The sequence below is a fragment of the Cyprinus carpio genome, chromosome B22, assembly GCF_018340385.1.
Source record: "Cyprinus carpio isolate SPL01 chromosome B22, ASM1834038v1, whole genome shotgun sequence".
NCBI classification, from domain to species: domain Eukaryota; kingdom Metazoa; phylum Chordata; class Actinopteri; order Cypriniformes; family Cyprinidae; genus Cyprinus; species Cyprinus carpio.
The window spans coordinates 4,040,859-4,068,828 of NC_056618.1; the positions used below are offsets into that span (position 1 = coordinate 4,040,859).

The 27,970-nt window shown below is 35.2% G+C and overlaps 3 protein-coding genes across 9 annotated transcripts; 1 reads left to right on the top strand and 2 right to left on the bottom strand.

Annotated features, from left to right (window-relative positions):
* Window positions 1-648: 648 nt before the first annotated feature.
* On the bottom strand, window positions 649-6,787 carry cept1b (choline/ethanolamine phosphotransferase 1b). Its single transcript, XM_042749467.1, has 10 exons — window positions 6,493-6,787; window positions 5,823-5,934; window positions 5,336-5,748; window positions 5,114-5,261; window positions 3,922-4,063; window positions 2,738-2,822; window positions 1,669-1,800; window positions 1,421-1,579; window positions 1,227-1,351; window positions 649-975 (listed from the first exon to the last, which is right to left on the bottom strand). The coding sequence occupies exons 3-10, from the start codon at window positions 5,663-5,665 to the stop codon at window positions 855-857; spliced, it is 1,242 nt and encodes a 413-aa protein (XP_042605401.1). The 5' UTR covers window positions 5,666-5,748; window positions 5,823-5,934; window positions 6,493-6,787; the 3' UTR covers window positions 649-854.
* Window positions 6,788-7,242: 455 nt separating this feature from the next.
* On the top strand, window positions 7,243-19,959 carry LOC109111725 (serine/threonine-protein kinase 38-like). Of its 5 annotated transcripts, none has more exons than XM_042749304.1 (13): window positions 7,243-7,684; window positions 8,626-8,792; window positions 9,221-9,272; window positions 11,971-12,093; window positions 12,184-12,267; window positions 12,890-13,013; window positions 13,416-13,570; window positions 13,713-13,815; window positions 15,663-15,724; window positions 15,803-15,908; window positions 17,371-17,590; window positions 17,664-17,758; window positions 19,190-19,959. In XM_042749304.1, the coding sequence occupies exons 2-13, from the start codon at window positions 8,662-8,664 to the stop codon at window positions 19,330-19,332; spliced, it is 1,398 nt and encodes a 465-aa protein (XP_042605238.1). In that variant the 5' UTR covers window positions 7,243-7,684; window positions 8,626-8,661; the 3' UTR covers window positions 19,333-19,959. The 5 variants fall into 5 exon arrangements, with proteins under 5 accessions (XP_042605238.1, XP_042605240.1, XP_042605237.1 ...); XM_042749306.1 differs by having other exon boundaries at window positions 8,629-8,792; XM_042749303.1 differs by having other exon boundaries at window positions 7,243-7,546.
* Window positions 19,960-21,705: 1,746 nt separating this feature from the next.
* On the bottom strand, window positions 21,706-27,951 carry kctd20 (potassium channel tetramerization domain containing 20). 3 transcript variants are annotated; one of them, XM_042749106.1, is made up of 8 exons: window positions 27,299-27,948; window positions 26,204-26,263; window positions 25,954-26,122; window positions 25,048-25,150; window positions 24,846-24,966; window positions 24,569-24,766; window positions 23,618-23,728; window positions 21,706-22,588 (listed from the first exon to the last, which is right to left on the bottom strand). In XM_042749106.1, exons 2-8 carry the CDS (start codon window positions 26,247-26,249, stop codon window positions 22,284-22,286), a joined length of 1,053 nt encoding a protein of 350 aa, XP_042605040.1. In that variant the 5' UTR covers window positions 26,250-26,263; window positions 27,299-27,948; the 3' UTR covers window positions 21,706-22,283. The 3 variants fall into 3 exon arrangements, with proteins under 3 accessions (XP_042605040.1, XP_042605038.1, XP_042605039.1); XM_042749104.1 differs by having other exon boundaries at window positions 25,954-26,263; window positions 27,299-27,951; XM_042749105.1 differs by having other exon boundaries at window positions 21,706-22,558; window positions 25,954-26,263.
* Between the last annotated feature and the right edge of the window lie 19 nt (window positions 27,952-27,970).

The window sequence follows — 27,970 nt, forward strand, 5'->3', positions numbered from 1 at the left end:
GTAAACAAGTAACAGGAAATCGTTATTAGCAGCCACAAAATCATCATTGATCTGACTTCACTCGTTTAATCCAATTTTTTAACATGTGAGAACGAGTCGTTAAAAAGATAATACAGACCCCAAAGGCCCCAATGCATCATGGGTAATTCAGAGCGAGAAACATTTACAATCTCATTAAAATAATGACCTAAAGAAAAGTGACCTTTCAGAAGTTCGCTCACTCGTTAGTTCGTTCGTTAGTTTGTTCATTTATTCACTCGTTTGAGAAGAAGAAACTGCGTTCAAGGAACAGCTCAGCCAAAAATGAGTTTGTTTGTTCATAAGATTTGGAGAAATGTAGCATTGCATCAGTGTCCCAGCAATGGAAGTAAATGGGTGCCGTCAGAATGAGAGTCCAAACAGCTGATAAAAACATCACAATAATCCACAGCACTCCAGTCCATCAGTTAACATCTGGAGAAGACAAAAGAAAGATTTCTCTCCTGATTCAGACTTTTTATAGGGTTATTATGGATTTTGGATTCGTATTTGTGTTTTGTTAAGTATTTATTATTGTTTGTTTCTTATGAATATTTTTTTTTTTGTCTTCTCAAGATTAATCTGAGTACTTATTGGAGTGCTGTGGATTACTTGTGGATTATTGTGATGTTTTTATCAGATGTTTGGACTCTCATTCTGACGGCACCCATTCACTGCACTGCATTTCTCCAAATCTGATGAAGAATTCAAGCACATTTTAATTTCTTCCTGAATTCTTCCTTCAGTCTAAGCGCAGAACGGTGTAAATCAGGATGCATTGGCTCCGGTTTAGTATGAGGCTGAAAGTGCAGGAAGATGAAACCATATGTCAGTGGTCACTCGATGGCTGCCGCTATGCTCTGTGGCTTGATCTTGAAGACGCAGATGTGCAGGTGAGACGCGATCTCGTTGCAGACGCTCACGCAGTAGCGCACCAGATCGAACAGGGACAGAATCTGGTCAAAACAAACAGCAAATGACAGAATCTGGTCAAAACTAACTTGACTGAAGAACTTTAATACAGTAGCTAAAGTTCAGCAGTAATAAAATAACTTTAAATTTTCAACAACTTTTCACTTCATATCTTTTTGCACCAAATAGTATCGATAAGCAGTATAGATATCGGTATGGATAAAATGTAAACGATACCCATCCCTAGTTATGAGCTTTAATTTGTTATTTTTTTGCAAATATTAGTATATATAAGCAGAGAAATCCACAGCACCAGATACTCATCGATGAAGCTGTTGAAATACTGATCGAGAAACAGCAGGCCGGGGCCCAGAAACGCTGCGTCGTGAAGATGCATCTCGCTCTTTGTCATGTGAGCCACCTGACGAGACAAACACGACTCAGACACGCGTCAGGAACGAAGGCCGTATCGGCGAGCCTCTTTACTCACCACTAGTTTATTGGTGATTTTGGCCGAAACGAAGCCGAAGGCCAGAATATACAGACAGGGGTGTTTCTGGAACAGCTGCACGGCTGATTTCTTATAAATCATCACGGCGAGGACGATAACAGAGCCGATGTGCAGGACGGGCGATAACACGCTCGTACCCTGAAACACACATGTATTTATAGTTGAGAAAGACACAATATATAATATAATAACAGATGTCTATTAAATACTGGAGGTGGTGTACGTACCGCTATAGTGGATCCGTTTTTGCCCACGCCGCCTGTGAAGATGACTCTGAAGTAATTGGTACACGAGAAAACCACCGCAATAAATGTGCAAAGGGCTGGAATTATTTTCATTTGGATGTTTATTACGGGAATCTGTCGAATGTGAGAGAGTGAGAAACAGTTACATTCAAACACATATATATATATATGTAATAATATTCATTTTTATGACTATTACCGTTGATATAATACATTTTTAAAATGTTATACTTTTAATACGTCTTAACAATACTTCAAAGATTTTTATTTTTACTGTTTTTAATGCATCATTTAATGTATCATTCACATTATGTATTATTAATATATTATACTATAATAATAATGTATAGACATATAATTTTGAAAATTCAAATTTGATCACAGGGATAAATTACAATTTAAAATATATTCAAATAGGAAGTGGTTATTTTAAATAGTAAAAATATTTCGCAATATTACTGTTTTTTCTGTATTTTTGATCAAATAAATGCAGTTTTGATGAGCAGAAGAGACTTCTTTAAAAATATTAAAAATCTTACTGTTCAAAAACTTTGCCTGGTAATATATGTTATAATTTTTATATTTATTTTATTGTTTGTTTGTATGTGTTTTTTTTTTTATATTTTTATATTTTTTTTAGAATTTTATGTATATTATTATGCTTATTTTTAATTTTGTTTATTTTATTTATTATTTTTAAAATATTGAATTTATTTAATTAGATCTGTTGTTTAAATGACAAATTATACATTATTCAAATTAGACTACAAAGCATTACATTATAATAAAGCATTATTAAAAATGCAAATATATATTTTACGTGTATATGAATACAGTATTATGCAATTAATTTTTTTTAATGTATCTATTTATATCGTAAACAAAATTATTTTTAAATACACATTGTTTACAAGACAAATGCAAGAAAATAATGTTAAAATCGTATTTGTTAACAGCTAATAACAGGCGCGTGATGAAGTGAAGTGAAGCGCTGATTGTTTGAGGCTGAAGCAGTTCTAATAATCACAGATGTGTGTGAAAGCTGGATTACCGGAGACTGCCAGAAAGCTGATCCGCCCACAGCAGCCAGCAGATACAGCAGAATTATGAAGATCTGCACTTCTGTCACATCAATACTGATCAGAGCAGAGGAGAGACAGACGCGCGTTAGACAACACACACACACACACACGCACACACACACACACACACACTCTCACACTCACTCTCTCACACAAACACACACACACACACACACGCACTCTCTCACTCACTCTCACACACACACACACACACACACACGATTCTCGATTGGAATTAATCAGGTTAATTAGTGTTTCAGGCAGCTGATTGGTGCACTGCTCATGTTAAGAAGCCAGAGAGCCGTCTGATTGGCCGTTTGGGGCTGGATTTACCAACGGCGGCCGTGAACAGGTGCGCTCGCATTCCCAAACATCCCACATACTTCACATGTCTATCCTGAACCTGTTGGGAAATCTGCTCTGGGTAGGGATGGGCGACATTGGCTTAAAAATAAATCACGATACTTTCTGGTATTTATTGCGATAACGATATCAATAACGATAATTCAGGGAATCCTGTTTCTTTAGAGAAATGTATGATCTTTCCTATTTTTACCCAGAATAGTGTGTTGTGAGCTTTACTGAGTACACACTCAGTAATGAGTAATGAGTGTTTAATTCATACTGGAAGCCAGAGGGCGCTCTCGCGCAGAAATAGAAAGTAATAGCACTGCTCCAGGAAACCCGGCGATAAAGAAATTTTAACTGATGAAAGACTATAAACATACGATTGCACAAAATACAGCTATGGTCTGTGTTCTTTAAGCAATCTTGGGTGTTTTTATAAGGAATGTATATTTATAATGCAATGCTGATCGACATAGCCTTTATTGCTGTATATAATACTATCTTTCTGTAATATAAAACCACATCTGGTCACAAAAAAGAAGTTATTTCAAACACTCGACTATGTTATGAAGGTAATTTGGAGAAAAAGCATGTCAATAAATGATATCTTTGTTGAATAACAGGTTTGTAAACAGGCTCATACACATGCAAAACTGTGCTACTGTACTATATTTATTATCACAAACGATAAGTTATCGCCCATCCCTCGAGCTGGGACTGTGTGGAAACAGACCGAACAGCGGTAAATCTGCTTCTGTTGAAACGAAGCACTGAATGGATTTGAGTAGAAGTGTTGTATACTCACATGCCGAAGCGCAGCGTGCCGGAGACGTAGGTCTGCCAGTGAGCGCAGTAGAACATGTACATGCCGGAGAAACAGCAGAAGAACATCCAGTCGGGGTGAGAGCCCAGCTGCACGGCGATACTGGTGCCCAGCACCACAAACACTGACAGAAACACACAACACACAGCTGAGAATCACAAACTACTGTGCTGACATACCAGCCTACTGATATATGCTTTACTATCATCACCAACATATATATATATATACCTTAAAAAGATTGCATTATTTGTATCATGCATTATAAATACAAATACATATTTAAAATGTACATACAGTATCGATTTTATATTATGCAATTATTAGTATATTATGACTATTAATTTCATCATTTTAAATATAACAATTACATCAGTAAGTATTAGTAAATAAACGGGAAATAAAATATATAATTATAATTACATTAATAATAAATTATATAGAGACTTAATAAATACAGTATTTAAATGTATAAATTACGTTATGTAATGTACTATTAGTATTAATTATTTATTATAATTATCCAATAAATGTTATATAAATTATTTTATAAATATTTGTTTTATTATAATTTTTGTATATTATATAGAATTTATGCATTATTATTAGTGGTCGACCGATATATCGGCCGATATTTGGGATTTTTCAAATATCGGCATTGGCCGATAAATTTTTCTGCTTGGCCGATGTTTTTGAGGCGGGACTTTTATTTTGACGGCGCGCCTGAGCGCACACGGCATCGGCTGTCAAAAAAACAATATCGGTCGACCACTAATTATTATTTATGCATTATTAATAAATTCTACACAAACTTTTAATATATAATTTATATAATATACATATTTACATTACACATGTATACATTACATTTACATTATGCGATTTATTATTAACACATTATTTTATAATATTAACTATATAGAGAATTTATGAACATGTATTATAATTTACATGTAGCTTAATAATAATATACATACGTACATCATATATAATTTAATAAATCGATAATAAATTGTATATTATTATACTTTTTATTGTATCAATTATATTAAAAATTTTTTTAGTCAACAAAGTTCGTCTTGACGAACTTTTTTATCTAGTTATTTTCGATATACCACAATATTTAAAAGGCAAAGGTTTGGAAATAATATAGCGCATCTCGTGTGACGCTCACCTGTGGAGAGCGAATCGCAGCCGTGGTCGAACAGCTCCCCCAGTGGTGAACTGCTGTTAGTGCGTCGCGCCTGTTTCCCATCGATGGCATCCAGCGACTGATAGACAAACAGACCCACCGCGCACAGCAGATACGCCCAGAGAGGAGCCTAAACACACGCCAATAAATGAGTTTATCTTACGAATATACCATTTTTACGACAGCACGACTGCGCGGTGGTACCTGTTCGGTGGCGGTCGGGCAGTAATACACCAGCACCAGCGTGGTGAAGATGTTCGTCGCCAAGCCGACGATGGTGATGAGGTTGGGTGCGATCCAGGGCGGCATCCTGCAAACCAGCCACTCCCAGTAGCGCTGCATGACGGGTTCGAGCAGCGAGCGTCCCGAGCTGCTGTAGCGATGCTCCTCCAGACGCTTCAGCTGGTGCCGCGACAGGATCGGCGCCGGCAGCTCGAACAAACGTCGCAATGCGCCGGGCGCAAACCAGCACGACGAATCCACGCCCCGCCCCCGCTCGCGGACCACAGCCCCGCCCCCCCGCCGTCCACTCATCACTCTCAGCCAATCACAGCCCGAGTCTGAGCCTGACTCCGCCCACTGCGCGCCTGCAGAGCCACAGCAGGATGGCTGGACACCTGCAAACAGGTCAAAGTTAATTTGTAACTGAAAAAAATGGGTGAGGAATGTCATAAAATGCTAATCAGTTTACCTGTTCACCAATCGCGAGTAAGAAGACGCCGACAGACCACGCCCCCAAACAAAAGCTCCTCCAGCTTACGTCACGACGGCCGATCGCGCCGCGCTTCCTGGTTCCTCACCAGCTGTGACAAAACATCAGTAAATAATTATTAAACATTCAGGACAATAATCTAAACACTTAAATTACATTAAATTTAATAACATCGGAAAACGAGACATTAAATTACCAGTGTATTTATAAATATGAAACCTGAGTAATACCACAGACAAATCAATAACAAACAGATTTCACTCGTTTACAGTGATTATAACACATAAATACCATGGTATTCTTCGAAACGACTTATAAATACCTTGGTATTTGGTTATTTTTTATCAGTCGGTATTATGATATTTCGATTTGATTCATCAGTGCTCTTTTTAAAGTGATGTCACGCTGCAGAAAGCTGAATAATAATAATAATAATAATAATAATAATAATAATGTAACTGTAAGGTTTGTCAGTTTCAGAGATATTCCGGGTTTAACGGGTCAGATGGCTGGTGAAGCGCAGGGGTCTGTCTCCGGTGGTCTATCAGGGGTCTCGGGGCCGGTGTAAACGGTTGAGGGTTCGAATCCCGACCCGGTTCCTCGTTTGTTCGATCGAGTTTAACCTTCCAGCCGCGTAACGTTGACTCACCCGCCACCTGCAGACAAACTCCAGACTCGGAGAAGATGCGCGATCGGTCCGCTGGAGTCCCGACGTTTCGGCTCCGGTGTCGGTTCCGCCGGTCCCGGTACGGTTAGCGCGAGCTGCTAGCGCGACGCCGCCGGTCACTTCCGGCACAGCTCAACGCGGACGCGTCAAGAGAGTCGTAGATGCGAGAAACTGCGCACACAGGCGCAGAAGTGACTCAAGAGCGTCGTAGATGCGCTGCGCAGAACCAGCGCTGAAAAAGCATCGCGCAAATAAATAAATAATTGTAAAAAATAATGATCGAATAAACTACTTTTAGCAAGACGTACAAAGGGATATGGATTCAACGCAGTTGTGCATTTCAATTATGACAGGTTTAAACCATATCTGCTGTGTTTTCATGGAAACTTACAAATACGTTGAAATATTATGTTTAATTATTTATTGATTTGTTTCGAAATATATTAGTTTTTAGTATAACTGTAATTACTTTTGATTACAATAAATAAATATAATAAATAGTTATTACTTATATTTACTACATGTTTTTAAATAAAATTGCATTTATTCTACACAGTAGCGATTTTAAAATTTTTGTGCATTATATAACATGCATAAAAGGCTCTCTCTCTCTCTCTCTCTCTCTCTATACATTTTTTTTTAAATTAATTATTAAACAAGAGCGAGTAAAGAGTTGTGTTGAAATCTCTCTCTCTCTCTTTAGGGGCGGAGCCTCTCATTTCTCTTCATTTCTCATGTCTTTCTGCTGGACTCGTCATCGCATCAGTCTGACAAACGCAGAAGTTGCACATAACGCCTCACTGTTGCTGGATAAAGTAACGTTTCACTCGTCAAACACGCATGCGTTTCTGCGTTCTGTTTTTCGCTCAGCGCGGCTAAAAACATAAAAAAAAAAAAACTTGGAAAATTCTCCCGTTTTTTTCTTTTTCTTTCTTTTTTTGGGAGTCGCTTCATGTCTGCTGGCCAGGAGAAAACGCGTCGAGGGAAGCATCATCCTTTGAGAGCCAAAGAGAAGCGCTGAGGAACTTTACCAAAGGTTGGTGCAGCTTTTCGCTGTTTTATTTCGTTTCAAGCGTTGAGTTTGGCGTGTTCGGTGGAACGCTCGCCTCTGACGTTACGCGCGCGGCCCCGCCCCCACCATCCCGCGTTCCATAATTACATGTTCTGAACCTCAGTAAGTATATCATTATAAAACATACACGTTTCATATATTGCTTTATTTATCCGACATATTGTATGTGATACAAGCTGTTTGGATTGTAGAGCCACCGTTTTGTTTTAAAATTGAATTCTAACTTTATACTCTCATTTTTGTAATTGAAGTTTATACACACACACACACACACACACACATATACATATATATATATATATATATATATATATATATATATGTTTGTGTATATGTATGGATATATAGTTATGCAGCAGCAGCTCTTAAAGTAACAGCAGCCATAATATCCTAATAACCAGATGCTGTGATGTCTGTTAATCAAAGAACAAATTAAAAAAGAGGAAATCAATAACTTATGTAGTTCAAAGCTTTATCTCTATTTAATTAAGAATGTAGTGTTTGATATGTTTATTAAATTAGGCTATATTTTCTTGCTGGAGGGCACATTTATTATATTGGGTTTATGTGAAGATCGTTTTAGGTTCACATATATCAGAAGTTATTTGTGCATGGAAATGTGTGGATGTATAATATTTTCTGTGTCATTGTTAGCATGTCGGTTAAACAATAATTGGTTTAGTAATAGCAGCTGTGTTGTTCCTGAAAGTGAGTCTGAGTTTCCTCTCTTAACCGTCTCTATATTTACGCTTCAGAGCGCAGATTCTACAGAACAGACTGTCTGAATAACTTCTGCCAAATGTTTTTATGGTCACATTTGTTCTTTTCCATAATGTGCCTCAGACGGGCTGTTTCTGACTGAACTGCAAATATAGCACAGCCTGGGAGTATAAATGACTCTAAAAGCTGCTCTTGTCAGAGTAGACTCATGAGGTACCACGGTAGTACCTTGTATTTTGCATTCTTGCATGTATATAATATGCTACATCAGTGTAACGTGACTCCACTGCACATGTAAATCGTGTTGTGTTTGTAAACTCCAGCAGAGCTGCATCCCAACCGGGTACACACCGGTAACCATGGCGACCCGAGGCCACGCCTCCAGCTCGTTAATGAGCAACCACACCAAAGAGCGGGTGACCATGGCCAAGGTCACGCTGGAGAACTTCTACAGCAACCTCATAACACAACACGAGGAGAGGGAAATGAGGTAGAAACACAAAAATAAAGAGTGTTACGGCTTCACAAAGAGGTCTTTATTCTCCTCAGCAGCCCAAAACATGCTCGAGTCACACTTAAAGCATGATATTAAAGAAGCAAAGCACTGAATCAGTGATCTGAAGCATTGTGCTCTGTCAGTGGAGCGTAACATCATTCCTCTGTGGTGAAACACTCTCTTCCTGTGTTGCTCATTTACTCAGTGTTTATAACATTCAGAGTTCTGTGCCAATGTCGACACTGAAAGAACTTTCCAACCTGTTCACTTCCATAATATGATAGATTATTAGTGTGCTGCACAGTATCCACTGAATACTACCTACCATTTGTTTAAAATGAATATAGTTTGACTAATGTAGTAGTCTGCATACTGCAGAAATATGATGAGAAATATAAACATAAAAAACATTCTGTTGACAGGCAGCAAAAACTGGAGAAGGTGATGGATGAGGAAGGACTGCCTGATGAAGAGGTAAAAAAACACACACTAAGAACAGTAACCATAACTATATCCATAATGATCATGATAACTACAACTGCAATCGTAACAAAATTTATAGTGATAACAATGACTGTAATCATAATGATATTTATAACAATAACTAGAATGATAACGTTACCTACAATGATAACTGTAATAATAACTAGAACTGTAATAACTAAAATCATAATATATGTAATGATAACTAAAATGATAGCAGTAGCTATAATGATAACTGTAATAATAACGATATCTGTACCGATAACTGTAATCATAACTAGAACAGTAATGATAACTAAAATTGTAATATCTGTAATGATAGCAGTAGCTGTAACGATAAATGTAATCATAACGATATCTGTACCGATAACTGTATCATAACGATATCTGTACCGATAACTGTAATCCTAACGATATCTGTATCAATAACTGTATTCATAATATCTGTTTTAATAAATATTATGATAACAGTTACTGTAAACAAAACTGTAATCAAAACAACATTGTTACTGATAACTATAATGATAAAGGTAATTATATTGACAACTGTAATCATAACAATATCTGTACCGATAACTATAATGACAACATTATCCATAACAATAACTGTAATCAAAATGATATTTATAACAATAACTAGAATGATAACGTTACCTACATTGATAACTGTAATAATTACTAGAACTGTAATAACTAAAATCATAATATCTGTAATGATAACTATAAGGATAACTGTAATAATAATGATATCTGTACCGATAACTGTAATCATAACTAGAACAGTAATGATAACTAAAATTATAATATCTGTAATGATAGCAGTAGTACAGTTAATGATAAATGTAATCATAATGATATCTGTACCGATAACTGTAATCATAACGATATCTGTATCAATAACTATTCATAATATCTGTATTAATAACTATTATGATAACAGTTGCTGTAAAGAAAACTGTAATCAAAACAACATTGTTACTGATAACTATAATGATAAAGGTAATTATATTGACAACTGTAATCATAACAATATCTGTACCGATAACTAAAATGACAACATTAGCTATAACAATAACTGTAATCAAAATGATATTTATAACAATAACTAGAATGATAACGTTACCTACAACGATAAATGTAATAATTACTAGAACTGTAATAACTAAAATCATAATATCTGTAATGATAACTATAATGATAGCAGTAGCTATAATGATAACTGTAAAAATAACGATATCTGTACCGATAACTGTAATAATAATTAGAAGAGTAATATAACTAAAATTGTAATATCTGTAATGATAGCAGTAGCTGTAACGATAAATGTAATCATAACGATATCTGTACCGATAACTGTAATCCTAACGATATCTGTATAAATAACTGTATCCATAATATCTGTATTAATAAATATTATGATAACAGTTGCTGTAAAGAAAACTGTAAACAAAGCAACATCGTTACTGATTACTATAATGATAAAGGTAATTATATTGACAACTGTAATCATAACGATATCTGTACCGATAATTATAATGACAACATTAGCTATAACAATAACTGTAATCAAAATGATATTTATGACAATAACTAAAATGATAACATTACCTACAACGATAACTCTAATAATACCTAAAACCGTAATAACTAAAATCATAATATCTTTTATGATAACTATAATGATAGCAGTAGCTATAATGATAACAGTAATAATAACGATATCTGTACCAATAACTGTAATCATAATTAAAACAGTAATAACTAAAATTGTAATATCTGTAATGATAGCAGTAGCTGTATTGATAAATGTAATCATAATGATATCTGTATCAATAACTGTATTCATAATATCTGTATTAATAAATATTATGATAACAGTTGCTGTAAAGAAAACTGTAATCAAAACAACATTGTTACTGATAACTATGACAACAATAGTTTTAACAAAAATTGTAATAATAACAATATTTGTACAATATTTATATGATCACGGTAATTTTAAAGACAACTGTAAGCATAACAATATCTGTATCAATAACTATAATGATAACAGTAGTTACAGCAACAACTGTAATCATAAAAATATATGTACAGATAACTGACAACAGTAGCTTTAACAAAAATTGTAATAATAACAATATTTGTACCGATAATGGTAATTATAATGATAAATGTAATCATAATGATATCTGTATCAATAACTATAATGATAACAGTAGCTATAACGATAACTGTAATCATAGCTATATCTGTACCGATAACTATAACTTTAATCCTAATGATAACTGTAATAAAAATAATTGTTACTATAATGATAATGTAATGCTAAATGATAACGATAACCGTAAACAAACAATATCTCATAACAGTAACAATAAGTTAAATGGTAACAATACCTATAATGGTAACTATATGTATAATGATAACTGTAATCATAATTTTAATTGTTACTATAATGATAATGTAAATGATAATGATAACTTAACTATAACGATAAATATATTAGGTTGCCATCGTTCTTATCGCACATCAGATGGAAAAAAAAATAGTTGTGAATGTTAAAGTTGTGATGTGGACTTTGCGATTCTTTATATCAACTTACCTTAGTCAGATAGCTATCTTAGTTATAGTTAGAGTAAAGGTGTCTTGAATGAATATAAATGTTGGCATATATGTGTATGTTTTCCAGAAGCACGTGCGTCGCTCCCAACACGCTCGTAAGGAGACCGAGTTCCTGCGGCTGAAGAGAACCAGACTGGGTCTGGACGACTTCGAGTCGCTGAAGGTGATTGGACGAGGAGCGTTTGGGGAGGTGATTATGATAATGAGCGCTGATGACATACTGATGAATCTCTGTGTGTGTGTGTGATACAGTAAATAAGTGTGTTTCTGCTGTCTGCAGGTGCGTCTGGTCCAGAAGAAAGACACGGGACATGTCTACGCCATGAAGATCCTTCGCAAAGCCGACATGCTGCAGAAAGAGCAGGTGACGCCTAACGAGTGTGTCATTAAAAACACATCATGATCACACCACGAGTGAATTAATGATAATTCAAATAAAGAACAAAGTATTAACAAATAAAATTATTTTTATTTTGTTATTTTGTTTTATTATATTTAGTATTTGATGTTATTTCATTCTGGTAATTTTTTTTAAATTATGTAATTTTGTTGTATATTTAATTTTTTGTGTCTATTTTGTCATATTATATCATTGTCATTTTTGTTTTATTGTATTTAATATGGTTATTTTATTTTTTATTATTTATATCATTGTGCCATTTTTGTTGTATTATTTTTTTGGTTAATTTGTTATTTTATTTTGTAATTTTATGTTATTTTTTTGTCTTTTACTTTTTTTGTAATTTTTGAATTTTATGTGATTTGCATCATTTTTGTCATTGTGGCATTTTGTAACTTTTGTTTAATTTTATTATTTAATTTTGTTTTATTTTGGTTTATTTATTGTGTAATGTTGTGTTATTTTTTATTTTACATCATTTTATTTTTTAAGAACTTTATTTTGTTTTAATTTGTTTATATTGAATTTTCTTATATAAAATGTAATTTATTTTACTTTATGCTTTTGATGTTATGTTCTGTCTCAGGTGGGTCATATCCGGGCGGAGCGGGACATCTTGGTTCAGGCAGACAGTCTGTGGGTGGTGAAAATGTTCTACAGTTTTCAAGACAAACTGAACCTTTACTTACTCATGGAGTTCCTGCCCGGAGGTGAGAGCGTTTGTGTGATGAACTTCATTTTGTACTCAAGTAGATTTCATATGTGTCTTCAGTTTCACTTCATTTTGCTTTAGACTTTTCTTCAGAACCTTTCAAACGATTCATTGAAAGAGAACTGACTCATAAGAACAATTTGATTATTTTCAATGAATCAAGTATCCAAATCACTTCTAGCTGCTAAACATTCTTGCAAACTGTCCAAACTGAAATACATATGCAGACACTAATATAAGTGAGTTCAAATCAGCAAACTAGTCATTCAGAGAACAAATTTTTCTATTTTTGAACATGAAAAATTTACAGAGGTCTGGATCTTACAGCTGGCTACGGGCATGCTTTTCATGCTCAAGAACGTGAAATATCAAAGTCTGACCGATCTGTTGTGTTCTCCAGGAGACATGATGACCCTACTGATGAAGAAGGACACGCTGACTGAGGAGGAGACGCAGTTTTACGTAGCTGAGACCGTTCTGGCCATCGACTTCATCCATCAGCTGGGCTTCATTCACCGAGACATCAAACCAGACAACCTGCTGCTGGACTCCAAGGTCAAACACCCTGACAGGAACAGGAAGTGACTCAGTAACCCACTTCTTGTGCCCTCTTCTGCTTTCACAGCACTTCTCTGTCAGCGAGGCGTGTGATTGGCTGAGAGCTGTGCTTCATTACCTGTGTGTGTGTGTGTTTTAGGGTCACGTCAAGCTGTCTGATTTTGGCTTGTGTACGGGACTCAAAAAGGCGCATCGGACCGAGTTTTATCGCAACCTGAACCACAGCCAATCAAATGACCTCAGTGAGTAAACAAAGCTTCAGGCTAATCGGAATTCTCTTTTCGAACCAATCCGACGTACGAAATTCAAGTGTCGGACTTCCCATAGACTTCCATTCAGGGCGTGAAAACTTTTGCACAACAATTCCTCTAGTCTGAAGCCTATGATAACTTATTTAAACATGATAGCAATGTATTAGCAAGCATGCTAAATCATGCCAGAAACATATCAAAGTGCTAACTCATGTTAGCCAAGAGCTATAACATCTTAGCCATGTGCGAATCATATGAGGATTGTCTTGCAACATCCAAACAACATGGTCATTCACGTTTAATGTTACCACATGTTAATTAAAGCTTGTATAGGGCTAAAAAATGTTAACAATACATTTAACATGCTAAAGACATGTTAGCAACAGCGTAAACTCCAATAAACTTCCATTCAGGGTGTGAAAACTTTTACACAACAACTTCTATAGAGCAAAACCTATCAAAAAGCCTATGATAACATGTTAAAACATGATAGCAATGTGTTAGCAAAAATGTCAAATCATGCCAGAAACATGCTACCAATGTGCTAACTCATGTTAGCCATGAGCTAAAACATCTTAGCCACATGCTAATAATACGAGCATTGTCTTACAACATCCAAACAACATGGTCATTCATGTTAGCCATGTGCTAACATGTTAATGACATGCTAATTCATGCTAGCCTAGTGTTAATGTTGGTTAGAGGTTTGTTAATTGTTGTTTGATGTTTGTTAAATGTTATAGAAACATGTTAGGTATGTGCCAAAACAGGTTAGAAACATGCTAGCTACATGCTAATCATGTAAACATTGTCTTACAACATCCAAACAACATGTTAATTCATGATAGCCATGTGCTAACATGTTAATGATGTGTTAATTCATGTTACCGTAGAGTTAATGTTAATTTAGCTAATGTTAATGTTAAACATACATGTTAGCCATGTGTTAAAACAGGTTAGAAGCAGGCCAGCATAGTTTTAAAACATGATAGCAACATGCTAATCATGTTAGAGACATGCTAGTAACGGTAATTGAAGCATGGTGTTAAAACATGTTAGCAGCATGTTAAACGTATTAGAAAACATGTTAGTAACTTGATGCTAGAGATATGCTCGCACATTCATGTTTGCATAGTGTTATAATCATACTAGCAACTTGTTAAACATTAGAAACCGTGTGTTAAAACAGTTTAGAAACATGTTAACAGTTTTAAAACATGATAGCAACATGCTAAATGTTATCACATTTTAATTCATACTAGCACAATGATAAAAATGCTAACAACAAATTTAATACTCATTTAAGACATTTTAGCAACATGCCAATTCAAGCATGGAAGTAAAACATGCTAGCAGTATATTTCATGTTTTAAATTTGCTAGCCATGTGTTAAACACGCCAGAGACATACTTGCACATTCATGTTTGCATAATGATTAAACATGTTAGCAACATATTAAACATGCTAACATCATGGTAATTTATGTTAGCCATGTGTTAAAACATGTTAGAAACATGTAAGCAACATGCTAGTTCATTCCAGCATAATGTTAAAACCTGTTAACAATAATGCTGATTCATGCTAGCAACATGTCAAACATGGTAGAAATATGTTAGCATCATGCTAATTCATGTTAGACGTGGTAAAACATGACAGAAACAAGTGTTAACATGTTTAGCAACGTGCTAAAGATGTTAAATGTTAGACGTGGCAAAACATGACAGATTTATTTTTTTTATGTGATTATTAATCTTCAAACTTTGAGTTATTTTAAACCTTTAGACCTGGTTTTGTGAATATTCAGTATTATATGAGTAATTCGCGTGTGTTTCTCGTAGCGTTTCAGCACATGAACTCAAAGAGGAAGGCCGAGACGTGGAAGAGAAACCGGAGGCAGCTGGTCAGTGTTAGCGACGGCTTCATTAGCCCGTTCACAGCACACAGGAAGTGATGCGTTATGTTGCTCCGCCTCTTTCAGGCCTTCTCCACGGTGGGAACGCCGGATTACATTGCGCCGGAGGTCTTCATGCAGACCGGATACTGCACAAGCTCTGTGGGGGTCATCATGTACGAGATGCTGATTGGTAAGAGAAGTTTTTTATGATGATGTGGTAGAAAATCATAATAGTTGATAATATCTTTTTTTTTTTTAATAAAAATTAATAATGTTAGAGGTGCTGATTTTTATGCAAATGAGATCGCAAACCATCAGAATCGCTCAGAAGATATTCTCAAACTATCACTGTTTTTGATAAATCAGCAATTCAAAAAGATTCAGCAAAATGGGAGATTATCGTTGCGGTTTGAGGTTAGGGAGGCTAGTTAGGTAGATGTTTTTAAACGTTGAAATAGCTGCTTAGTATTTTTTAGTTTTTTAGTTTTTTGAGAGTTGAGATAATAATGAATTTTTAAGTTGTTTATATGTTGAGAAATCAGCCAATCAGAAAGAGTCAGAAAATGGAGACGAGCATCGTTGTGGTTTCTGCAGGTTAGCAGAGGCTAGCAATGTAAAAAGTTTTAAAATGTTTTTTGCTGCTGTAAGCGTACAAAATTACTAGTGTCTTATATGTAGTGTTAATGGATTATTAAATAAGTGTGTTGTTTGATAAGGAAGACATAAAAAACTCATCTTTCATTCAAATATTACAGATAATTGTGCATTGCATTGAAATGTTAGTAAAATTAATAAAATTAAATTGCATCAAGAAGAAAAATAATTAAATGAGTGGTTTAAAATAAACTATATCAAGAAAGAAAAATATTTTTAAAATATTTTAATAAATAAAGTCTTCAAAATAACATTACACCACAATTTTTTTTTTAAATAAATTAAATTAATGCTTTAAAATGAATTACATTTAATAAGGAAAAAAATAGTAATTTAAAAAAATAAATTGCATGATAAAGGGAAAAAATGTTTTATAAAGAAATTAACTTTCTGCTTCAAAATAAATTACATGAAGTTGGAAAAATAATTTTTAATTATTAAAATAAATTCACTAAAATAATGTTTTAAAATGAATTACGTCAATAAAGAAAAAATATTTTAATTATTAAAATAATAACATAATTGCTTCAAAATAAAACACACCTAGTTTCCAAATTAATGCTTCAAAATAAATTAGGCTGAGAAGGAAAAAAAAGTTATTGAAATTATTAAAATAATTACATTAATGCTTCGAAATAAAATCCATCAATAAGGGAAAAAAAATTGTAAATATTAAAATAAACTAATTAAATGAATTCTTCAAAATAAATGACATCAGTAAGAAAATATATATATATTTTAATTTTTAAAACAAATTTTCAATGAATTTATAATTAATTTTTTAAAAGAATTTTTTTTTTTAGATTTAAAATATATTTTATATATAATATTTATTTTTATTTTAAATGAGTGCTTTTTCTTAAATTAAAGCATCTCTAAGACGCTGGCCTGTACTGATGTGTGTGTGTGTCATGAGTGTGTGTGTGTGTTGTGTGTGTGTGTGTGTGTGTGTGTGTGTCTGTATGTGTGTACTGGTGTGTGTGTGTGTGTGTGTATAGGCTACCCTCCGTTCTGCTCCGAGACTCCTCAGGAGACGTATAAGAAGGTGATGAGCTGGAAGGAGACGCTGGTGTTTCCTCCTGAGGTGCCGATCTCGGAGCGAGCGAAAGCTCTGATCCTGCGCTTCTGCTGCGAGGCTGACCATCGCATCGGAGCCGCCGGCGTCGACGACATCAAGAGGAACGGCTTCTTCGAGGGCGTCGACTACGATCACATCAGGTCTGAGTGTGTGACGCGCGTGTGTTCGATCCTAAACGATCTGATCTGACGATGATTCTGCTCTCGTTCACAGAGAGAGACCCGCTGCGATCCCCATCGAGATCAAGAGCATCGACGACACGTCCAACTTCGACGAGTTCCCCGAGTCCGACATCCTGCAGCCCTCCAGTGAGAACCTCACATTACATCCATCCCTCCAAAAACTAGAGCTTCAAAGCACGACAATACAAATGTATTATTGAATACATTTCATGGGCAAACAGTTGATTAAAATAAAAAGGAGAAATTTAAGTAAAATTATTATTATTTTTTCTTCTTGATGTAATTAATTTTACTTAATTTTCATTTAATTTTTCCTTTTCATTTTAATCAACTGTTTGCCCATTAAATTTATTCATGCATTAATTTTATTTACTTTAATAATACATTCTTTGCCCCTTCTTGATGTAATCTATTTTAAGACATTTTTTTAGCAGAACCGTAATTAAATCTGTCATTACAGACAAAGGTTAATAACATATTAAATCAAGAAGAAAACTTTTTAATTGAATTCATTCTTCAAAATAAATTGCATCAAGAATGAAAAATTGTCCATTTTCAATGTAAATTAATGCTTTATAATTAATTACACAAAGAATGGCAAATTAAATGATTATTAAATTAACTCTTTAAAATCTTCAAGAAGGAAAAGTTGTTCATTAGTAATGTAGATTAAATAAATTAACACTTTAAAATATAGTAAATCAAGGACAATTTAAATTAAAGTAAATTAATTAAATTAAATTAATGCTTCAAAATAAATTACATCAAGAATGAAAATGTTAAACGGTTTAAATGTTTGTCTCTCAAAAAAATTAATTGAAGTAGAAACAATAATATCATTAAAAAGGTATTAATATAACTTTATTATAATAAAAACCACCTTGTGTGCCTTGTTTAATATAATAGCAGCGTATCTGACATGTTTCCCTGAACAATTCACAGCAATATTTGAGAGATTTAATTTCCTTGAGAAATTGATGTACTGTACCTGATATCTATATTTATATAAATATATACACACTGCCGTTCGAAAAGTTTGGGATCAGCAAGATTTTTAATGTTTTTTTTTTTTTTTTAAAGAAGTCTCTTTATCTTTATTTGATCCAAAATAGAGAAATAAACAGTAATATTGTGAAATATTATTATAATTTGAAACAACGGTTTTCTATTTTAATATACTTTAAAATATAATTTATTCCTGTGACGCAAAGCTGAATTTTCAGCATCGTTCCTCCAGTCTTCAGTGTCACATGATCTTTGTGATCCTTTTTTCAGCATTCTTTGATGCGTAAAAAGTTAAAAAGAACAGAATTTATTCAAAATAGAAATCTTTTCTAACATTGTAAGTCTTTACTATCACTTCTTTTATCAGTTTAACACGCCCCTGCTAAATAAAAGTATTAATCTCTTTAAATTCTTTTTAAAGAAAAGACCGATCTCAAACTTTTGAACGGCAGTGTGTGAATCTCCAGATGAATCGAGAGTCGCATGACGTGTGAGTCGAATCTTGTGAGTCGCGTAGCTCGTGTTTGACCGCTGTTCTTTTGCTCTGTGGAGGTCCGGCGGTGGCCAGCAACCATCACCCGGAGTCAGACTACAAGAACAAGGACTGGGTCTTCATCAACTACACCTACAAGCGCTTCGAGGGCCTGACAGCCAGAGGAGCCATCCCTGCCTACATGAAGAGCGGCAAACGATGAATCCCGAGCGATTCTGAAAAGCTTAACGTGGCTTGATGCATTAAAACTATGTTTTTAAAGGACCACATTCAGCAAACACATTATTAATAAAACATAGAGCTGGTAAAAATAAATATAAGCATCGCGAATCAAGAAATGATTCAGCATTGATTCAGAGATCTTCCCAATGAATCGCGAGTCGATTCTGAGCTCGGTTTTGAACGCTGCATGCTTCAGGAACCGTTAGAAGGAAAAAGCGTCGCGTTCATATCATGGCTAGTATCTGCTTGTCTGCACATGTTATGAGTTATTAACAGTGTTTATTGAGTCTGATCATTTAAAAAACACTGTTTTATTGCATTAAGCCACGTTTAGCGTTGTATAATTTACTTTTCAGAGCCGCGTCGAGACCAAAACACTAGCGAACAAATCCTCCGTCAACACTTGGCTTGGTTTTCACTTTATATTTCACTTTACTTCACGCCTGAAGATCGTCAGAACCGAGTTTTTATGCTGGAAAGCTTTTGTGGGTAAGTTTGAGCAGATCTAATACCAAAAAACACGCTATTTTATCAAAAAACGTGTCACTTACGAACGGTAGCTCGTCACTTAACGAAAATTAACCATGTTTTTTTTTTTTTTTTTTTTTTTTTTTTTACTACAAATAAATTTTTTTTTTTTTTTTTTTTATTGTTAATATAGTTATGTAATGGTTAATAAAATTTTTAAATTGTATTGATACACTAACTATAGTTTAACCATGGTTTTTGTAGTAAAACTGCAGCAAAAGCAGAAATATTGTGAAATATTTTTACTATTTAAAATAACTGCTTTCTATTTGAATACATTTTAAAACGTAATTTATTGCTGTGATCAAAGCTGATTTTATCACTCCAGTCTTCAGTGTCCTTCAGAGATCATGTTAATATTCTGATTTGCTGCTCAGTAAACATTTATTATTATAATTATGTTGAAAACAGCGGAGTAGAATTTCCTCAGGTTTCTCTGATGAATAGAAAGGTCAGAAGAACAGCATTTATCTCAAATAGAAATGTGTTGTCGCATTATAAATGTCTTTATCATCACTTTTGATCATTTTGAAGCATCCCTGCTAAATAAAAATATTAATTTCTAATTTCTTTAACCCCCTAAAAATAAAATAAACAATTATACTGACTCCAGGCTTTTGAATGGAGTAGTGTAAAATATAACAAAAGCTTTTTATTCCAGATAAATGCTAATCTTTATATTCATCAAAGAATCCTGAAAAAATGTACTCAGCTGTATTTCAATACATTAAAAAATAATAATAAATAAATTTTTTGAGCAGCAAATCAGCGTATTAAAATGATTTCAGAAGGGCACTGAAGAAGTAATGATGCTGAAAATTCAGCGCTGCGTCACAGATTTAAATTACATTTTAAAATAGATTTACATACAAAGCAGTTGTTTTAAATAGTAAAAATATTTCACAATATTTCTGTTTTTGCTGTACTTTGGATCTAATAAATGCAGGCTTGGTGAGCAGAAGACACTTCTGTAAAACGTTAAAAATCATACTGTTGACTGCTAGTGTACATACACTGTATTTTGTGCCTTATAACGTCATTTTCAGGGCTAGAAAGCCTCACGTTTGTCCATCAGCAGTTTATTTTTGATTATTATGACAAGTTATGGGTGCCGCCCCATAGATGCAGTTGAATCGCGTGAATGTGTGTTTGAGGCGTTTCTGACTCTCGTTCTGAGCTTTCATGGCTGTATTTGTTTATAAAGCAGGCGTCATGAGATTTGACTGCTGCTGCTTTGACTGTCAAAGGTACTGACTGCTCACATGATCACAGAATCTGCCTTCATCAGTGAATGGACTCGCTTAAGTCAGTACGACCGATGCTTGGTACGATCAGTCGATTCGCTCTCAGCATCTGTGTTGCATGCAAACCTTTCATTTCAAAAGTAGTTTCTTGGAAAATACTTTATTTTTTCTCATCTTGCATGCAGTGCATCATTAAATATTTTTATATTGATATTTAACCATCTTTAATTGTATCTGCAGAGCTGTTTTTGTAATGTGTGTGTGTGTTTGTATCTTAAGTATCTTTTCTTCTTGTCCAAAAAGTGCATTTATAGTTTATAATTAAATGCAATAAAAATGGTACATGGTTTTAAATTCACTTTTTTAGTTATTAAAACATTTTTTGGGTAAATTAACAAAGATATAAAACTAGTTATGTCACTATACCTGTCAAAAGTTTGATTTATTCATGTTTTTTGAGCAGCAAATAAGATATAAAACTAGTTATGTCACTATACCTGTCAAAAGTTTGATTTATTCATGTTTTTTGAGCAGCAAATCAGCATATAAGAATGATTTCTGAAGGACATTCCTGATTTATTGTATTCTTTGATCCAAGAAATGCAGCCGTGGTGAGCAGAAGACAAAACACAGGAGAAAAACATTTAGAAAGCTAAATTATTCCAAACTTTTGTGTAGATGCTTTTATTGAAAACCACTTAGAAATGATATAAAACAAAGGAAACGTTTAAAAAGTGTTTTATAAATGATATTTACACTATTTTCTATCCATCACCTTGACACTAGATGGCGCCGACAGACAAAATCCTCACTAAAATGAATTCTAAAACAATGCATCTGATCTTCAGTAATCTAAAGCACTGAAAAAGAGACTGTTTTTTGATTAATTGGTTATTGATTATGCAAATATTGTTTTATCCGAAGCCAAATGCAGTGCAGTAATGGCAAGAACTTGCTCAAGGACACAACGGTGAAAAGATCTCAAGTACTTTTAAGCACACTGAACCAGTGACGTGGATGAAATGGGTCAAAACTCGAACAAGTCGATATGAAATGTCTATGTCATGAATATGAAATGAGATGTTGAATATTAATGAGCGGATACTTATGACATCATGAGCTCTATTATGGTCTAGTCAAGTGTTTCTAGTTCCATCAGTCATTGGTCGAGGCCAGGAGGGGCGGGGCCATTCAGCCGATCTAACTCGTCGACCTGGGGAGTGGGCGTGGCCCCAGCCCGCATAGGCCCCTCCCCCATGACGGCGATGAGGTTGGGGACGCTCCTGCTGCGGACGCACTGGAAGTCCACGTGTCTGCTCTTCCCTTCCTCTTTCTCCCAGGACAGCTGGATGAAGGGACGCTGGACGTAGCTGTAGATGACCTCGGATTTCCCACCTGGACGCCGCTTCACCTTCTCCTTACAGGTGGGGTATCCTGAGACGCACAATAGAGTCGAGTCGAGTTCTGGAAGTAAATCTTCATTCATTTTGTCCGTTCTAATGATAAAACTTTACAGACTTGTGTGTTGAGGTTGTTAATCAGTGGTTTATGCTTCTGTTTAAGCCCTCATTTTTCACAGCTTATTTTTTAAATAATCATGTGGTAGAATTGGTGGTGAAAAACTACATTACCCACGATGCTGTGCAGAAAATTCCACAAATTGCCAAAAGAGATCTTAAGCTCCGCCCACTCCCATGAAGCTCTCAAAATACTTAAATATATGTATATATTTATGCATATTTTGTGATAAACTTAAAATATAAGTTTCTCTGGTTATAATCAACAACTTTAAATGATTACATTTATCATTGTTTTAATTCAGTTGTGTTGTTCCAGCTCTTCATGGGATTGTAGTTCTTTTGCTCATTAAAGTCATTAAGTTTAAAGTCGTGTACCTTTGTCTTTTGTGGAAGCTTTCAGCCTGCATGACTACAACTTAGTTTTTCAAATAATCGTGTTTAACAGCAGAATTGGTGGTGGAAAACTACATTACCCATGATGCTGTGCAGTAAATTCCACCAATTAGAGAGCTGTGGCCTGCAAATTGCAGCTCCTTAGCTCCACCCACTCCCATGATGCACCACTGGTCTAATGTATTAACGTAAAGTTTTTAAAATACTTAAATATTTGCATGAATGTGTGGATATTTTACAATAACATATATTGTTTCTCTAGACATAATCAACATCTTTAATAGTTTTAAATTTCTCATTCAATGATAATTCACAATGCTTCAAGGGATTGTAGTTCTTTCAAGTTAACAAGTGTCTTTGCCTTTTGTCCAATTTCCTAGTACTTTTTTGCTTCAAATAAAAGTTTGTACTGTTGTGATTTGCCTTATATGTAGCTGGTTGGATTGGTTCAAGGCTTATAATGCTTTAACAAAGACTTTTTAAAGGCTTTTGAAAAACTGGACGGCACTAATCTACCACTATAAGGTTTTGTGGTGTGTTTGAATGAATCGTATCGATGTTCGAATCTGTGTGTGTTTACCCTCGATCCCGATGCGAATGTTTTTCAGGCCTCGCTCTTTCAGCAGAGCTTTCGCGACGTCTCTGTTCTCGATGAACTTGAAGAAACGGTAGAGTTTGGTGCTGTAGAGGACTGAGGATCAAGAAAGCACATCTTATTGTTGATATTTAGTTGTTTTGACACCATCGCTATGTCTGAATATGTCTACCACTATACTATATAGCAGTACGGCAAAAGAGTAGCACGTCTGAATTCGTAATATTCGAAAAACAGTAGGAGAAAAGTCGGAATTACATACATTCATACTATATAAAACATACTTTTTTGAAAGTTTCAAACCAAATATATGATCCTGGAGCACAAAACCAGTCATAAGGGTCAATTTTTGGAATTTGAGATTTATACATCATCTGAAAGCCAAATAAATGATCTTTCCATTTAATATGTTTCCATCCACCTATTTTTAATGTGCATTTTGGAATAGCGCATAAAAAACGCGATGCACATAAATTCTAAAAATGCATGTACGTTTTTTAATGAGTAGGTAAACTTTTTATCGGATAATAAAAAATGTGCATAAACTATAATGGAAACACATTTACTGAATAAATTCCACCATTGTGCGCTGAAAAAATTTGACTAACCAGCAGACTGATCTCGTTCACAGCATCACTGTTGTTTTGGTCATTCTGAAATGCCTAAGGAAAGTCTGTCATCACAGTATTTCTGTATAATTACTGTTTCATCTGCTCTCAATGAGGCGCAAGACAAGTAATTAATTATATTTGAAAATTATTATATTCAGTGCCTTCTCCTAGTTTTCTTAGAGATATTTGAATAGAGAGCGCTAGAGTTTAGAGTCAAATGAAGATGGAAGAGATGTGTTTAGCCGATTATTGTTCAGACGCAGCTTGCATCTAGAGTTTTCACGATTTAATTTGCAGTTCATTGCACTAATAACAGTGTGCTCACTTTGTGAGTTTTCCTCTCCCATCGGCGGAGGGTTGTCATGATCCCAGTCTACGTTATCATCGTCCGTGAGGACCACGATGTGGCACTCTCGTTCTCCTTCCTGAGCGCTCGCAACCATTGCCGGGACCAACAGCTCCTCCAGGAAGGCCTCGAACTGCCGCCGAGCGCCGTCATTGGACAGCTCGTGCAGGAGAGCTCCTGATTGGACGGAACGGTAATGAGTTTGAGCGTGTGTTGAGTTATTTTTGGCATATGTACGTGTGTTTTTTTGACTCACTGAGGTCTCGGCATCTGACGGTGCTGTAGTCGAAGTTTATACACAGATAATCGCATGCTTCACGCAGTTCTGCCAAAGACAAGCCTTCCGGACAGTGCAGCACGCCGACGCGGTAATAATCCTGGACGAGAGATGATGTTGCGTTAAGTTTGCGTAGAATCAAACCGGCAGTGAACTAGAGGGAATTTGTGATCATACATACCAGTATTACTCTGAAGATACTGGCACCGATGCCTTCTGCGATTTCATATTCACCTTTAGCGTTTGGTCGCGTGAAACTGTGCTGACGCGCTCGACCGAACATTCTGAGGAAACACACCGCATTAGGTATGATTTAGAGAATAATTCGGCCAAAAATGACAATTTGCTGAAAATGTAGCTACCCTCAGTCCAGCCGAGATTAAGATGAGTTTGTTTCTTCATCAGATTTGGAGAAATGTATCATTGCATCAGTGTTTCAACAATGGATCAATGGGTGCCGTCAGAATGAGAGTCCAAACAGCTGATAAAAACATCACAATAATCCACAAGTAATCCCACATCACTCCAGTCCATCAGTGAACATCTGTAGAAGACAAAAGCTGAAACAAATCTAGCATTAAGACGTTTTTTAACTCAAATACATAGAGTCCATAATCCATAATAACACTTCCTCCAGTGAAAAAGGTTTCTGGTCTGAATCAGGAGAGAAATCTGCACAGATCAAGCAGCGTTTAAACGGCTCTAAACAAATCTGTGGCTGGATTTTGATGTGAGAGATGCACTTTTTCGTGGCTGTATTTTGATGTGAGGGTTGATTTTTTTCTTTGTTATTTATTTATAATTTTGTAGATGTTTTATTTGTTTAAGTTTTTATTTTTTTTAGATGTTAACAGATGGACTGGAGTGCTGTGGATTACTTGTGGATTATTGTGATGTTTTTATCAGCTGTTTGGACTCTCATTCTGACGGCACCCATTCACTGCAGAGCATCCACTGTTGAGACAATGATGCAATGCTACATTTCTCTGGATTTGATGAATGTACAAACTCATCCTGATCTCAGACGGCCTGCGGGTGAATGTTCTTTTTTGTCCAAACTATTTCTTTAAATGATTGTGTTCAGTACCTCCCAAGCACTGTATCCGGGTAAGCTGTGAATACTGCGGGATCCACCACAAAATGAGTCCCATCCACTACTAGTGTGACCCGGTCATGTGATAAAGGGCGTGGTTGTGCAGGCCACGCCTCCTTTGTGACATCAGCCCCACCCTCTGCTCCAGCAGTCATCCCACGGTCTGCAAATTGAGATGTTAAATCGCTTTTTGAGATTATAGAAATCTGTTTTTCAGTTCTGGAAGTGGTGTTTTTGGGTGTACCTGATTGGGCCAGGCATGCACCACCTGTCGCGTGCTCCTCCGTCATGATCTTCTGGACACCTGCAGACCGGTAAGACAGTCCATATGGTGAACTACATAATATTTTAAACTCCTTAAGCCCGTCTGACTGACTCATGGGTCCAGCTTAACCCCACAGACACCCGCTAACCCTTTCCAAACCTGCTACAAACACGGTTGTGCAGAACAAATGTGTTTTTAGCCATTTCTTGAAGATGAAAATATGATGTTAAGTATAATTAAACTTAATCAAGCTGCCAACCAGCTTGACACCATAGTACAATAATAGCATCTTATTTAATACCACAGTACTTTGATATATTTAATGGTAACTAATACCATATTCACATACAATATTGGCACATGGAATTCTAAAGAGTTTTATTTAATCACTTACATGTCCAGTAATCATGGTACTAACAATATAGTGTACCACTTAGTGTGGTCCAAGGGAATAAACAGACTTATTTAATTTATTGCTAATAAACATGCAAATAACCAGTGATTGATTATAAATAATATAAAGTCCCTAATAGCACATGTACATTACGGAAATGTTTTTTTAATGTATTAATTACCATTTGTATTACCACAATTTTACTATAAATACCACGGTAACTATGGTTAGTGTAGCAAGAGCATGGTTAATTTGTGGTTACCAAGGTTTAACTAGAGTAACCATGATTTTTTGGTTTTATTTATAGTAATAAATAAATAACACCATCCCAAAGTTTTACTGGCTATAAAGGGACTTGTATTGGTTTTAATGGAAACTAATGGACCCTGTGGGTCTCTACTGGTAATTGGTCACCAGCTTGTTAAAACCAATAAATCCTAATGAAATAGTCTCAAAACACACTACAGAAAACCATTTTACATTTTTTTAATGGTTAAAAATTGATGGTTTGAATTGTTTAATGGTATCTGTGGTGGAATCCATTAGAATTTTCTGTGATGGTCCTATTGTTTTGTTTTCAGCAAGAAAACCATGGTTAATTTTCGAAAGGGTTAACCTTTTATATAAATATAAGTACATTTCTATTTTCATTAAGCTATATAATAGTTGTTGTTACTCACCGGAGAGTCTGCGTTCAAAACATTGAGAATCCTCCCGCACGAAGACACCGGACACGCGAGACAGCGGCTGGTGCGCGCGGATTAACCGACGCTAATCCGATAAGAGCGCGGCGCTCACGTGACGCGCAGGGCGGGAAGCGCGCGCTGATCTGATCTGATCTCTGAGGACTAATAATATACAACAGCGGTTCAAACGAGTCAAAGTTGACAGGTTCGTTTAAAAGTGGGTCACGAAGACAAATAGACGCTGAGGCTACAAGCAAGTGCTAGTCTCTCTGTGTTCGTATTGTGTTTGTTTGTCCTTTCGCGACGCGAAATATAACTTGCCTCAGACAGTTGTCTTGAAAACGATATTAAGACATCACAAACTTAAAATAACTTAATCTTTAATAATAAGTAAATACACGTCATGGCAAACAGGTAAGTTGACCGTTTTGTATTAAACAGTGTTCAGTTCACTCTTTGCTATGTCATAATGTCGAGAAATGCTATATTCACAGCAAGTTTGATCACAGTTTTAAATCCAAAGCATTGTAAAATCACCTCAGAAGAGTCACTTTTCAAAAGTGTTTTTGTTGGGAAATATGGTCTTATTTAAGTTTAGGCTATATTTACTTTATTCCTATTTGCTATATATAATATATATAGATATAGAATATATATAATGCAGCA

Coding starts and splice junctions, on each gene's coding strand:
- cept1b (XM_042749467.1), bottom strand. CDS start 5,665: ATGAGTGGACGGCGGGGGGGCGGGGCTGTGGTCCGCGAGCGGGGGCGG. Junction 5,262..5,335: donor GCCCGACCGCCACCGAACAG/GTACCACCGCGC, acceptor GCGTGTGTTTAG/GCTCCTCTCTGGGCGTATCT. Junction 4,064..5,113: donor CTGCGATTCGCTCTCCACAG/GTGAGCGTCACA, acceptor TGTTTCTGTCAG/TGTTTGTGGTGCTGGGCACC.
- LOC109111725 (XM_042749304.1), top strand. CDS start 8,662: ATGGCGACCCGAGGCCACGCCTCCAGCTCGTTAATGAGCAACCACACC. Junction 13,571..13,712: donor ACCTGCTGCTGGACTCCAAG/GTCAAACACCCT, acceptor TGTGTGTTTTAG/GGTCACGTCAAGCTGTCTGA. Junction 15,909..17,370: donor CATGTACGAGATGCTGATTG/GTAAGAGAAGTT, acceptor GTGTGTGTATAG/GCTACCCTCCGTTCTGCTCC.
- kctd20 (XM_042749104.1), bottom strand. CDS start 26,249: ATGACGGAGGAGCACGCGACAGGTGGTGCATGCCTGGCCCAATCAGGT. Junction 23,729..24,568: donor GGGAGAGGAAAACTCACAAA/GTGAGCACACTG, acceptor CTTGATCCTCAG/TCCTCTACAGCACCAAACTC. Junction 22,589..23,617: donor CATTCGCATCGGGATCGAGG/GTAAACACACAC, acceptor ATTTACTTCCAG/AACTCGACTCGACTCTATTG.